Source organism: Podarcis gaigeae (genome assembly GCF_964106915.1).
Source record: "Podarcis gaigeae genome assembly, chromosome: Z".
NCBI classification, from domain to species: domain Eukaryota; kingdom Metazoa; phylum Chordata; class Lepidosauria; order Squamata; family Lacertidae; genus Podarcis; species Podarcis gaigeae.
Window position 1 is genome coordinate 50,689,576 of NC_139691.1, and position 14,507 is coordinate 50,704,082.

Below are 14,507 nucleotides of genomic sequence, written 5' to 3' on the forward strand. Positions count from 1 at the left end.
TCTCAGAAAGAGTCCCATCCTGTGAATAAAACAGTATTTAAACAGCATTCAAAATGCTTGACATCAGGCTTCCTCAGCCTCAGCCCTCCAGATTTTTATGGCCTACAACTCCCAAGATCCCACTAGCAGGACCAGTGGTCAGGGATGATGGGAATTGTAGTCTCAAAACATCTGGAGGGCTGAGGTTGAGGAAGTCTGCTCTACATAAGAAATCAAACAACAAATGTTTAATTTCACAATATAACACAACCACTTCCAGATACTCACAGAGGACTCACAGAAGCTCAGAAGTGAAGTCGCCTGATGATGCTCAGCCTGAACCATTATTATTATTATTATTATTATTATTATTATTATTATTATTAATCATTTCTGCCCCGCCCATCTGGCTGGCTCTCCCCAGCCGCTCTGAGCTGCTTCCAACAAAAGATTAAAAAGACAGCCGTTTAAAATTTCCTGAAATTATGCACACCCCCCCCGAGAGGGCTCAGATTCCTACAGGGGCTACTCAGCATTTTGGACGTTTTCAGAGACTGAAGTAGCTGGGCAGGTATTTATATCCTGTTGACGGTGCCCTATTCTTCTCCCCTGAGATCACCTAAAATGGTAAATGTTTTCCGTGGGATGAGGGCCACCAGTCCTGGGCAAAGGGGTGTGGACATCTCTTGGTGCCCCCCCCCCAATATTAATAGCCTCCCTGAACTCTCAAACTAGGAGAGCTCTTACCAGCCGAGCTCCTAAAGTAGGGCTAGTTGGGAATTGGTCTTCGCTGAAGGATGGCTTATCACAGGCACGCAGGTAACCCTCCTCTGCGCCCCAAATATATATATGGCATTTCATTGTCTTTTGTGCTTCGGGCAAGAGATCTGGCTGGCTGCCTTGCTCTTTCAACAGGATTTTGCTGTGCTGGAAATTCTTCCTTTAAGCCTTGGGGTGTGTGTGTCTGCTTTCTAACAAATAAGGAGACCCTCTGTGCGATGATATTCCTTCCAGGGTGGGCAGTAGGGTGGTTCATAAAAAACATTTTTTTGAAAATGCCTTCTCCAAAGGTCTTATCTTAACCACACTAGGGATCTCTGAAATTTCGTGCATATCAGTTAATATCTTGACCCTCCTCCACAAAAATAGCTGTTTACTTGCCCATTTCCCTATATCGTGAAGGCTGAAATGTCAATTCAGTGGAGCAGGGTCAAGATATTAACTGATATGCTTGAAATTTCAGATACAGCTATATAATCCCTAGTGTAGTAAGATAAAACCTTTGGAGAAGGCATTTAAAAAAAAAGTTTTTTATGAACCGCCCTAGTGGGTAGAGGTTCTGCTAACTGCTGCAAGAAGGATCCTTGCACAAACATTTCCTTTGCTTTACTTTCATGCTGTGGGTGTCTGTTAGTGTTTCTGTCCTGTTTTTCCCTGAAACTTTCCAAACCCTTCAGTATTGCAAGAGCCTGGTAGAGATGCTCGTGGGGAGGGGTCTTCTTCTCCTTCATCTTTGGCAATCCCTCGTAGCTGAGTCAGATCTTCCATAAACAAAGTTTTAACAGTGAGTCCATAAGTGACTGTGGAGGTCAATTCTGGATCCACAGTGGGGACATTGGTTTCTGAGTGGGAGTTGATCACAAGCATTTCTTCCTCTTCACACGTTTCTCCCTCGCATCCTGAGTTCGAGTGTCTTCCAAGCCCAGGACGCCTTTGGTCAAGGCTGTTCTTCAACTGGAGCTCTCGCAGCCCAGTGCTTCCCAGTTGTCAGTGTTTATACTACATTTTTAAAAATTTGCCTTGAGATCTTTCAACCTCTTTTGTGGACCACTGGCGTTACGCTTTCCATTTTTAAGTTTGGAAGAGAGTCATTGCTTTGGAAGGAGATACACAACATGACTGGTCCAAAGTTGATGTTGAAGGATCATTGCTTCAACACTGGCGATCTTTGCTTCTTCCAGTACGCTGGCATTAGTTCGCCTGTCTTCCCAAGTGATATGTAAAAATTTCTGGAGACCCTGTTGACAGAATCTTTTGAGAAGCTGGAGATGGTGTGGATAAGCAAGTATAAGAGCTGGTAAAGGGCAATTAAGCAGAATATCACTAACTTCACTTTAATATTCTGTTGGAAGCCGCCCAGAGTGGCTGGGGAAACCCAGCCAGATGGGTGGGGTATAAATAATAAATTTTTATTTTTATTTTTATAATATAGCTCATGGATTGGACCCTAAACAACTGCCAGATCCTTTTAGCAGGAGACAGGACACAGATAAGCTTCAGGGACAGCATTGTCCCTGCTTAGACTCTCCATTAAACTCCTTGGCTGCCATTCTTTTAAATTTTGTTGTTGTTTAGTCGTGTCCGCCTCTTCGTGACCCCCTGGACCAGAGCACGCCAGGCACTTCTGTCTTCCACTGCCTCCCGCAGTTTGTCAAACTCATGCTGGTAGCTTCGAGAACACTGTCCAACCATCTCGTCCTCTGTCGTCCCCTTCTCCTTGCGCCCTCCATCTTTCCCAACATCAGGATCTTTTCCAGGGAGTCTTCTCTTCTCATGAGGGGGCCAAAGTCTTGGAGCCTCAGCTTCAGGATCTGTCCTTCCAGTGAGCACTCAGGGCTGATTTCCTTCAGAATGGATCGGTTTGATCTTCTTGTAGTCCAAGAGCACCATAATGTAAAAGCATCAATTCTTCGGAGATCAGCCTTCTTTATGGTCCAGCTCTCACTTCCATACATCACTACTGGGAAAACCAGAGCTTTAACTATATGGACCTTTGTCAGCAAGGTGATGTCTCTGGTTTTTAAGATACTGTCTAGGTTTCTCATCAGTTTTCTCCCAAGAAGCAGGCGTCTCTTAATTTTGTGGCTGCTGTCACCATCTGCAGTGATCATTTATATCATTTAGGTGTAGACAAATTAGACTATTTGCTTTACTAAAACCTGAAGAGTGAAGTTTTGGATAGACCATTTGAGTCCAGGCGCTCTTGGGACAATCTTGCAGCACTAGGGATATTAGACTGGGGGGATTTGAGTATAGGTGAAGCCAGAAGTTAAATGTCCTGTGCCAGATTCATAATTCTACTGAAGGAAGATTGGCCTCTAGGCGCAATGATGCCTTTGGGACACAGGGTGGTACAGAAAAAAATTGCCTTAGAAACTTTGCATGCAGGAAAGCTCCAAGCTAGACCCCTGGGACCACCACTTTAAAACACCTGAGGTCGCAGGTGAATCAAAAACCCCCGAGACCTGCTGCCTTTCTGAGTATGGCGCTTGGTGGACAAATATCCTGACCTGGAACCAAGCGGCTTCCTAGGGTGATGTTATTGGGTCCATATTACAGATCAGATAGATTGAGGCAGAGGGCAAGAGAAAGGGTGTTAACTTCTCTTACGGAAATGACAGGTGCCGCCCACATCTTTAAAGTTGTTAAATGTTACAAATTTTATGCCTGAATGTATCACTTTGACTTGACAGCTCAGGGAAGATGCCCAGCTTTAAAAAATCATATAACAACAACTCCTTTGCCAGTTTCGTCCATTTCAACGCTATTTTGCCCTTGGAAAAAGAACTCTTTTCCCTGCTACCTCCCCAAGCCTGGGGACATGTATACACACCTCCTACCCCAGGAAATGCCAGAGGTGACAATTGCTGAGCTGATTGTTGGCCAAAGGAAGCCAAATCTCATCACCAAACTTGTCTCAGGCTCCAGACATGCAAAGCAAGTTCTATTGTACTTTTGGGTGGTTGGTACTTGAGACATGTTTGCCTGTGCTAATCTTATACTTGGGTGTTGCCTTGACATATCTGTCTATGCTAATCTTGTGTAACCCTCCCCTTTAGGACGGTTTTAGTGGTGTAGCAATGAAGTATCGATGATGCTGTGTGAACTGTTTAAAAAGTCAATGTCGCCCCAATGCTCAGGGTTCTTACTGCTGTTTGAACCTGTCACACAACAACAAGGGATCAAAGTCTACTGGCTGCTTTTTTGCTCCAGATTACTTGCCTGGAATTTCCTTCTTTTACTGACCGCATGGACCCATGGGGGACTTGTTCCCCAACAAGCTGGGCTGTTGAGTAGAGTCTCATCCCATAATTTTCTTTAACACTTGCTTGGGTGGGCTCACAGCTTAGCCCCTTGTCTCTGTCTTCCATAAGCACTTTGGTGCTCATTCGCCCTAGCTGTGCTCCTGCACTGTAGGACTGGCATCTGCTGTTCATGCTTCAATCCCACTTTGCCTGCTGACGGACGGACGGAGGCTGCAGAAATCGTTTCGCGTCTATCCAGAGACATTAGTGAATCCCCCTCCCAAAAGCTCTTTGCTTATCAGTTTCCACTCCCTCCTGTTTGTTGAATGTGCTCCACAAACTGTTGCCACGACACAAAATACTTGGTATAGAGCTGGACCAAATCCAGGTAATTGAGTGAAAGGGCAAGCGACTCATGAAACAATGGGGTCATGGGCCTATATTTAGATTGGAGGGCGGGCGGGTGGGGTACGTGCCAGAGAGAACATTGCAGAAACAAGTTAGCCATGAACACATTGGTTTTCCTTGGCTGTCCTTAGGAGGAGGTCTCTGTGCGGCCCCACTGCTTACTTCTCTTGTTCTGAGCTTGTGCACCTGAACCTGTAGCTGTGAGAGCTTCAGAGAGGAATGCGTCAGATCTGGGTCTCTGTCCCGATCTAACACTGTGAAATATATTCAGAGTCGCAAAGTGATTTCATGCTCTTTATTCAGCTCATAGTGGTGAGGAGGAATGAATGAAAGTCCCCTCAAAGTATCTGCTTTATATACATTATTTACACAATGGACTGCACATGATTGGCTAATTCCGGAATTCTACTGTAAGCCAATCAGGTTGTGGATTCACTTCTATCTGGAGCATGATTGGGTGTTTCCTGCCAACCAATCATACTGCTGCATTGTTCTAGGACCAATCAGACTGCTGCATTCTGAATCCTATTGTTCTAGGACCAATCAGACTGCTGCCTTTTGGATCCTATTGTTCTAGGACCAATCAGACTGCTGCAGTTTAGATCCTATTCAATTCAGTACATAACACCCCTCCCCTCTAAGTTCCAGTTCTGCCCGGGAGGTCGCATTCATAGTCCTCGAGGTACGCCGGCGGCCTACGTGTGCGTTGTGGCCTGGGGTGTTCCCTGGTCCGGGGTTCAGGTTCTGGCTCGTATTCCAAGGATGCTGGCTGTGATGGGGCTGTTTGGTCTGGTGCAACCGGCTCGCTCAGTCGTGGTTCTGGTTCCGGTGTCCTTTCGGCCTCACGGGTCCTCTCTGTATTTACTGATTCTGCCTCTCCTGCTTGCCCCTGCAGCTCTATGGGCCTCACTGCCCCACTGTTCCCTTGGGACTCCTCTGACCTGTCCTCCTCCTCCTGGTTTTCTCCCGGGAATCGTCGCCGTATCTGATTGCAGTGGCGGCGCCAGCATTGCCCCCCATCTGTTAGCACCTCGTACGACACGGGGCCAGTGACCCTGGTGACTGTGGCGGGTACCCATGCAGGGCCTGCCCCCAAATTCTTTGCGTACACTGGGACCTGGGCCTTGAAGGTCCGGGGGTTCCTGCCTTCCCCCACCGCTACCTCATCCTAAGCTCTATTGGGGTGAAGGCGGTCCAATCTGATTGCAAGGCGCCGACCCATTAGTAGTTCAGTGGGGCTCCGGCCAGTCGTTGAGCTGGGGGTGCTGTGCTGTGCTAGAAGGAATGTGGCAAGGCGGTACTCCCAATCCCCTTGCGTCATGCGGCGAAGGGTGTCCTTGGTGGTCCGCACCATGCGTTCTGCTTGGCCATTGGTGGCAGGGTGGAATGGCGCCGAACGGATGTGGCAGATGTGAGACGAGAGTGTCAGGGAGCCCATGGGTTGCTAACAGCCTGCGTAGTACCCGGATGGCTGCGGACGTAGAAGTGGACGGTACCAGTGCGACTTCCAGCCATTTGGTGTAGGAGTCCACCACTATGAAGAATGTTTTCCCCTCAAAGGGGCCAGCGAAGTCCACATGCAGGCGTGACCATGGTGCTCGGGCAGACTCCCAGGACCGGACTGGGGCACTTGGGGGATCTGGGCGGGATTCTTGGCAGGCTTGGCAGTGTTTGATCCAGGCCTCTATCTCTCCGTCGATCCCCGGCCACCACACATAACTCCTGGCAAGGGCCTTCATTCTCACTACCCCTGGGTGTGTCTCGTGTAGGGCTGTGAGGACCCTTTTGCGGAGGGGCTGGGGAACAACGACCCTGCTTCCCCATAACAGGCACCCCTTGTGGGCCGACAGTTCATGTTTGCGGGTTGTGTAGCCGGCGAATTCTGGCCCGGGGCTGCTGTTGGGCCATCCCCTCCACACCCAGTCCAGGACCCGGGAGATGACCCTATCTTTCTTGGAATGGTGTGCAACTTCTTGTGCCTGAATGGGGCGGTCAGGAAGCAGCTCCAGGCTCATAACCTCTTGTGCAGGTACTGGGTCGGGGCCTGTTTCCGGTAGTGGTAGCCTGCTGAGGGCGTCCGCAAGGCCCATCGCCTTTCCAGGGCGGTGAATCAGTGCATACTGGTAGCTGGCAAGGAAAATTGACCACCTGAGGACGCGAGGAGACAGCACTTGGGGGGTCTGCTTTTTGGCGGCAAACAAGCCAAGCAACAGCTTGTGGTCAGTCACCACGGTGAAGGGCCGCCCGTACAAGAAATCATTGAATTTTTTTACTCCCTTCACGATTGCCAGACCCTCCTTGTTGATTTGCGAGTAGTTCCGCTCGGTTTCGTTGAGTGTCTGGGAAAAGTATGCCACCGGTACCTCTCTTCCATCCGGGAGTTGGTGTCCCAGGACAGCGCCGATGCCATAGGGCGAGGCGTCGCATGCTAGCACCACCGGCAGCCTCTCATCGAAGTGTGCCAAGACCGAGTTTGAGACAAGCAAGTCCTTGACTGCCTGGAATGCGGCCTCCTGGCGCTGGCCCCACACCCATAGGTGCCGACTCCATGGGGCCTGAGGGGGCCCGAGCCCCCTCAAAAATTCGTTTGGGGGGCTCTGCCCCCCCCAATAATTTAAGAAAATTATTACCGTAAATTTCGCTCTATAACACACAGGCAAAAATAAGATCGGGCGGGCGGGCGGAGGGAAGGCGGAAGCTGCTGCTTTCCTGCATTCTGCCTCAGGGTCTTACTGCCCACCCACTTCTGTTGCTGCGTTTGCTCAAACTCAACAAAGAGCAGGGAATCCCCTGCCCTCCTGGCAAGCAGAGGGTTAAGGAAAGGATCGAGTCCTTCCTTCTAATTCTTTCCTAGTCACACTGCGTGCAGGCTCCAGCCCACCACCTCCTCCTCTCCGTGCTCTAGGGACTCGCAGGTGGGAGAGAGAGAGAGAGAGAGAGAGGGCTGGCTTGGGGGGGGACTTTTGCCTTCCTTTCCTCCCCCCACCCCGTTAAACTCCTCCCCTGCATTCTTAGCCAGCTGCTTCTCCGCAAACCCCTCTTGTGCTTCTTGTCCCTTCTGTGTTTCTCCTTCCCTCCCCATTTAAAACGTGGTGACAAAGCATGGATCCACATGGATCCTCAGGATTTTTGCATTGGGTCACCCCAAATTCACCATCAGATCACATAGCATGTTCATGGCTACATCTTGCACCAAAAAAACCACGCACCCACTGTTGCCTAGGGTCACAGTGGTGCAAAAACATGGTTACAAAGCACGGATCCACATGGATCCTCAGGATTTTTGCATTGGGTCACCCCAAATTCACCATCAGATCACATAGCATGTCCATGGCTACATCTTGCACCAAAAAAATCACGCACCCACTGTTGCCTAGGGTTAGTAAAAGGTAAAGGTAAAGGTACCCCTGCCCGTGCGGGCCAGTCTTGACAGACTGGGGTTGGTGCGCCCATCTCACTCAAGAGGCCGGGGGCCAGCGCTGTCCGGAGACACTTCCAGGTCACGTGGCCAGTGTGACGAAGCTGCATCTGGTGAGCCAGCGCAGCACACGGAAACGCCGTTTACCTTCCCGCTGGTAAGCGGTCCCTATTTATCTACTTGCACCCGGGGGTGCTTTCGAACTGCTAGGTTGGCAGGCGCTGGGACCGAGCAGCGGGAGCGCACCCCGTTGCGGGGATTCGAACTGCCGACCTTACAGTGGTGCAAAAACGTGGTTACAAAGCACGGATCCACATGGATCCTCAGGATTTTTGCATTGGGTCACCACAAATTCACCATCAGATCACATAGCATGCCCATGGCTACATCTTGCACCAAAAAAATCACGCACCCACTGTTGCCTAGGGTCACAGTGGTGCAAAAACGTGGTTACAAAGCACGGATCCACATGGATCCTCAGGATCTTTGCATTGGGTCACCCCAAATTCACCATCAGATCACATAGCATGTCCATGGCTACATCTTGCACCAAAAAAATCACGCACCCACTGTTGCCTAGGGTCACAGTGGTGCAAAAACGTGGTTACAAAGCATGGATCCACATGGATCCTTAGGATTTTTGCATTGGGCTACTCCAAACTCACTGTCAGATCTTAAAAATCTTTATAAAATAGAGAATTAAATACATACAGAATGTTAAATTTTCAGTTTGAAATATTAGTACTAGTTTAGTACTGTATTTCTATATTACTATAGTACTGTATTAGTTATTTTCAAATACTTAAATATTTTTAGGGTGTAAGACCCAATTAAAGCCCGTTATTTACATACAGTATAACAGTATTTACATACAGTATTAGGCATACTGTATTAACTTTATTAACTGTATTAAAGCATTAACTTTAAGATATTATATTTATTTAATGAACCCTCAGCCTTATTAAAAGTAAGCTTAAATTAGCTATTTCAGTTATTAATCAAAGTGCTATTACTGTGCGACAGCAATATTTTGTTTTATTCTTTTAATGATAGTTTAGGATTTATTTAAATATCATTTCAGACTTTTCAGAGCTATATATTCACTGCTCTGTAATAGTCTATAAGCATAATTGTTACTGTAAATTAAATTAGCTTTTTACGAAAATACCGTGCGTGTTTTTGTTTTGTTTCTTTTTTCAAAGCCAAAAAGTGTTTCAGGCTTGCTGAGTTTCCCGGAGTGTGGAGTTAAAGAGATTCGAGTTTTCGGGGTTCTAATGTTGATCATATGACTCTAAAATACTTTTTAAAAACTTTAAAACTCACTAATTTTCATCTAAAATTTAGAAAACTTCCCGGGGCAGGACCCCGGTATGGTCCCCCCCAATATTTTTTATAAGTCGGCGCCCCTGCCCACACCCAAGGGGCCCGCTTGTCCAGGAGTCTGTGTAGGGGCTCCGCTACCGCCGCCTTGTGGGGAAGGAAGGAATGGTAAAAGTTCAATAGTCCCAAGAAGGCCTGAAGTTCAGTCTTGTTCTTGGGCGCTGGGGCATCACAAATGGCCCGTACCTTGTTCCCAGTCAGGTGGACCCCTTCTGCGTCCACCATAAATCCCAGAAAGTCCACCTGAGGCACTCCTAGTAGACATTTTTCCCGCTTCACCTTGAGACCCGCTGTCTTGAAACGGTGCAGAACGGTGTGGAGGCGGTCCTCAAACTCCTCTGGTGTGGGCCCGGCAATCAACACATCATCAAAGAAGGGGGTGACGCCAGGAATCCCTTTAAGGAGAGAGTCCATTAGATTCTGGAATATGCCTGGTGCCCACACTGACACCGAATTGCAGCCGCTTTACCCTGAACGTTCCTCTGTGCGTCACAATCGTCTGTGCCTCTGCTGTGCCCTCATCTACTGGCAGCTGTTGATATGCTTGGGCCAAGTCCAGCTTGCCAAAAATTTTCAACCCAGCCAGGGTGGCAAGGCCATGGCTGACCACTGGCACTGGGTATGCATGGGCCGTGAAGGCCTTGTTTATGGTACAGTTGTAGTCTGCGCAGATGCGGACCGAACCATTAGGCTTGACGGGTGTGACGATTAGGGTTTCCCAGGGGGCATTAGGCACCGGCTCCAGCACTCCTTGCTCCACGAGCGGGTCCAATTCCTCGTCTATATGGGGTTTCAGGGCGAACGGGACTCGGCGGGCGTTGAGCCTGACCGGTCGTACTGTGGGGTCAAGCTGTAGGGCAATGGAGGAGCCCGTATACTGTCCCATCGAAAACCCCCGGAAATTCCTTACATATGGCGTCCACGTCCACTTGTAAGCTGGTGATATATAGAGGGAGGGGAGTCCCCAGACCCTGATATATAGAGGGAGGGAACCCCCAGACCCTGATATATAGAGGGGGAGGAGTCCCCAGACCCTGATATATAGAGGGAGGGGACCCCCAGACCCTGATATATAGAGGGAGAGGAGTCCCCAGACCCTGATATATAGAGGGAGTGGAGTCCCCTGACCCTGATAAATAGAGGGAGGGGAGACCCCAGACCTTGGTATACAGAGGGAGGGGAGTCCCCAGACCCTGATATATAGAGGGAGGGGAGTCCCCAGACCCTGATATATAGAGGGAGGGGAGACCCCAGACCCTGATATATAGAGGGAAGGGAGTCCCCAGACCCTGATATATAGAGGGAGGGGAGTCCCCGGAGCCTGGTATATAGAGGGAGTCCCCGAACCCTGATATATAGAGGGAGGGGACCCCCAGACCCTGATATATAGAGGGAGGGGAGACCCCAGACCTTGATATATAGAGGGAGGGGAGTCCCCTGACCCTGATATATAGAGGGAGAGGAGTCCCCAGACCCTGATATATAGAGGGAGGGGAGTCCCTGGACCCTGATATATAGAGGGAGGGGAGACCCCAGACCCTGATATATAGAGGGAGGGGAGACCCCGGACCTTGATATATAGAGGGAGGGGAGTCCCCTGACCCTGATATATAGAGGGAGGGAAGACCCCAGACCTTGATATATAGAGGGAGGGGAGTCCCCGGACCCTGATATATAGAGGGAGGGGAGACCCCGGACCTTGATATATAGAGGGAGGGGAGTCCCCTGACCCTGATATATAGAGGGAGGGGAGTCCCCTGACCCTGATATATAGAGGGAGGGGAGACCCCGGACCCTGATATATAGAGGGAGGGGAGACCCCGGACCTTGATATATATAGAGGGAGGAGACCCCAAGACCCTGATATATAGAGGGAGGGGAGTCCCTTGACCCTGATATATAGAGGGAGGGGACCCCCAGACCTTGATATACAGAGGGAGGGGAGTCCCCGGACCCTGATATATAGAGGGAGGAGACCCCAAGACCCTGATATATAGAGGGAGGGGAGTGCCTGGACCCTGATATATAGAGGGAGGGGAGTCCCCTGACCCTGATATATAGAGGGAGGGGACCCCCAGACCCTGATATATAGAGGGAAGGGAGTCCCCAGACCCTGATATATAGAGGGAGGGGAGCCCCCTGACCCTGATATATAGAGGGAGGGGACCCCCAGACCCTGATATATAGAGGGAGGGGAGTCCCCAGACCCTGATATATAGAGGGAGGGGAGTCCCCTGACCCTGATATATAGAGGGAGGGGACCCCCAGACCCTGATATATAGAGGGAGGGGAGTCCCCAGACCCTGATATATAGAGGGAGGGGAGTCCCCAGACCCTGATATATAGAGGGGAGTCCCCTGACCCTTATATATAGAGGGAGGGGAGTCCCCTGACCCTGATATATAGAGAGAGGAGAAGTCCCCGGACATTGATATATAGAGGAAGGGGAGTCCCCGGACCCTGATATATAGAGGGAGGGGAGTCCCCGGACCCTGATATATAGAGGGAGGAGAGTCCCCTGACCCTGATACATAGAGGGAGGGGAGTCCCCGGACCCTGATATATAGAAGGAGGAGAAGTCTCCGGACACTGATATATAGAGGAAGGGGAGTCCCCTGACCCTGATATATAGAGGGAGGGGAGTCCCCTGACCCTGATATATAGAGGGAGGGGAGTCCCCGGCCCCTGATATATAGAGGGAGGGGAGTCCCCTGACCCTGATATATAGAGGGAGGGGAGTCCCCGGACCCTGATATATAGAGGGAGGGGAGTCCCCTGACCCTGATATATAGAGGGAGGAGAAGTCCCTGGACACTGATATATAGAGGGAGGGGAGTCCCCTGACCTTGATATATAGAGGGAGGGGAGTCCCCTGACCCTGATATATAGAGGGAGGGGAGTCCCCTGACCCTGATATATAGAGGGAGGGGAGTCCCCGGACCCTGATATAAAGAGGGAGGGGAGTCCCTGGACCCTGATATATAGAGGGAGGGTGGGGCGGGGGTTCTCTCTGAAGAGTAGTAGGACTCAATGGGTATTGTTAACCTGTTGGTGACTGTGAACAACTGCAATTAGTCCTGAAGAAAAAAGCAGGGGTGCCAAAAATAGCCAGGTCTCTCCATAGTTTTCAGCTGGGTGATAAGTTGCAATTCAGCCACTTCTCTTTCAAGTCTCTATCTGAAATTCTTTTGTAATACAGTAATACAGCTGCTTGGAGATCCGGTATTGAACGTCCCAGAAGATGGAAGCGTTCTCCTTTTGGCTTCTCTGCCTTGCAATTCCCGATGTCGGAGTGATGCCCATTTATTTAGCCTGTTGGTCCAATAGAGAGCCCTGCTGGCATTTGATGACATTTGATTACATTTGATGACATTTGATGGCATTTGATGGCATACACAACGTTCGAAAATGAGCCATTCAATAGGCCTGAGATGGGATGTTTGGCATTGTTGGGTCCAGCGTTGGTGTTTTCTGGGTGTGAGTGGCAGCAAAGTTGGCACCTGGGTTTATTGCAGGCTCTGGTACCTGTGTCCGGGTATGATTGTGGGTGAGGAGTTGTTGTCGCCGTCTAGGAAGGTTGCAAATCTCTGAGGCGTTGAACTGTTTTAACTTGGGAGCTGTGTGTGATCGCTAGTGGCATTCTGATTTTTTATCTTTGGGGTCTGTATCGCAGCAAGCGCTCTCTGGCAATCTGTCTCACTTTGTCGATCTGTTGTTGAACTTTGAATTCCAAAACACCTGAATCTAGGATCTAAGGCTGTTTGAAAGAAGACCAACATCCAAAGGAATTTTGGCCAAGAATGAGAACTGCTGGGGAAACCCTAGGAGTTTGTCATAGAATCATAGAATCATAGAGTTAGAAGAAACCACAAGGGCCATCGAGTCCAACCCCCTGCCAAGCAGGAAACACCATCAGAGCACTCCTGACATATGGTTGTCAAGCCTCTGCTTAAAGACCTCCAAAGAAGGAGACTCCACCACACTCCTTGGCAGCAAATTCCACTGTCAAACAGCTCTTACTGTCAGGAAGTTCTTCCTAATGTTTAGGTGGAATCTTCTTTCTTGTAGTTTGGATCCATTGCTCCGTGTCCACTTCATGGAGCAGCAGAAAACAACCTTTCTACCTCCTCTATGTGGCATCCTTTTATATATTTGAACATGGCTATCATATCACCCCTTAACCTCCTCTTCTCTAGGCTAAACATGCCCAGCTCCCTTAGCCGTTCCTCATAAGGCATCATTTCCAGGCCTTTGACCATTTTGGTTGCCCTCCTCTGGACACGTTCCAGTTTGTCAGTGTCCTTCTTGAACTGTGGTGCCCAGAACTGGACACAGTACTCCAGTTGAGGTCTGACCAGAGCAGAATACAGTGGCACTATTACTTCCCTTGATCTAGATGCTATACTCCTATTGATGCAGCCCAGAATTGCATTGGCTTTTTTAGCTGCCGCATCACACTGTTGGCTCATGTCAAGTTTGTGGTCAACCAGGACTCCTAGATCCTTTTCACATGTACTGCTCTCAAGCCAGGAGTCACCCATCTTGTATTTGTGCCTCTCATTTTTTTTGCCCAAGTGCAATACTTTACATTTCTCCCTGTTAAAATTCATCTTGTTTGTTTTGGCCCAGTTCTCTAATCTGTCAAGGTCGTTTTGAAGTGTGATCCTGTCCTCTGGGGTGTTAGCCACCCCTCCCAGTTTGGTGTCATCTGCAAATTTGATCAGGATGCCCTTGAGTCCATCATCCAAGTCGTTGATAAAAATGTTGAATAAGACCGGGCCCAAGACAGAACCCTGTGGCACCCCACTAGTCACTCTTCTCCAGGATGAAGAGGAACCATTGATGAGCACCCTTTGGGTTCGGTCAGTCAGCCAGTTACAAATCCACTGAGTGGTGGCATAGTCAAGACCGCATTTTACCAGCTTCTTTACAAGAATATCATGGGGCACCTTGTCAAATGCCTTGCTGAAATCAAGGTAGGCTACATCCACTGCGTTTCTTCATCTACCAGGGTTGTAATTCTGTCAAAAAACGAAATCAGGTTAGTCTGACATGACTTATTTTTCAGAAATCCATGCTGACTATTGGTGATCACAGCATTCCTTTCTAGGTGCTCACAGACTGTTTGCTTAATGGTCTGTTCCAGAATCTTCCCTGGTATTGATGTCAGACTGACTGGGTGGTAATTATTTGGGTCCTCTCTTTTCCCCTTTTTGAAAATAGGGACAACATTTGCCCTCCTCCAGTCTGCCGGACTTTGCCTGTTCTCCAGGAATTCTCAAAGATGACTGCCAGTG

At 49.2% G+C, this 14,507-nt stretch overlaps 1 protein-coding gene across 4 annotated transcripts in view; it reads left to right on the top strand.

Moving 5' to 3' along the window:
• The window catches only part of FHL1 (four and a half LIM domains 1), a 65,028-nt gene that overhangs the window by 30,473 nt on the left and 20,048 nt on the right, over window positions 1–14,507 (top strand). Inside the window, exon 1 of one of the 4 annotated variants that reach the window (XM_083723068.1) lies at window positions 586–798. The exons of the other annotated variants lie outside the window; for them this stretch is intronic. Coding sequence (XP_083579194.1) covers window positions 777–798 — 22 coding nt within the window. The 5' untranslated portion in view covers window positions 586–776. Of the gene's footprint in view, window positions 1–585; window positions 799–14,507 lie in introns of those variants that run through there. 4 annotated transcript variants of the gene reach the window in all.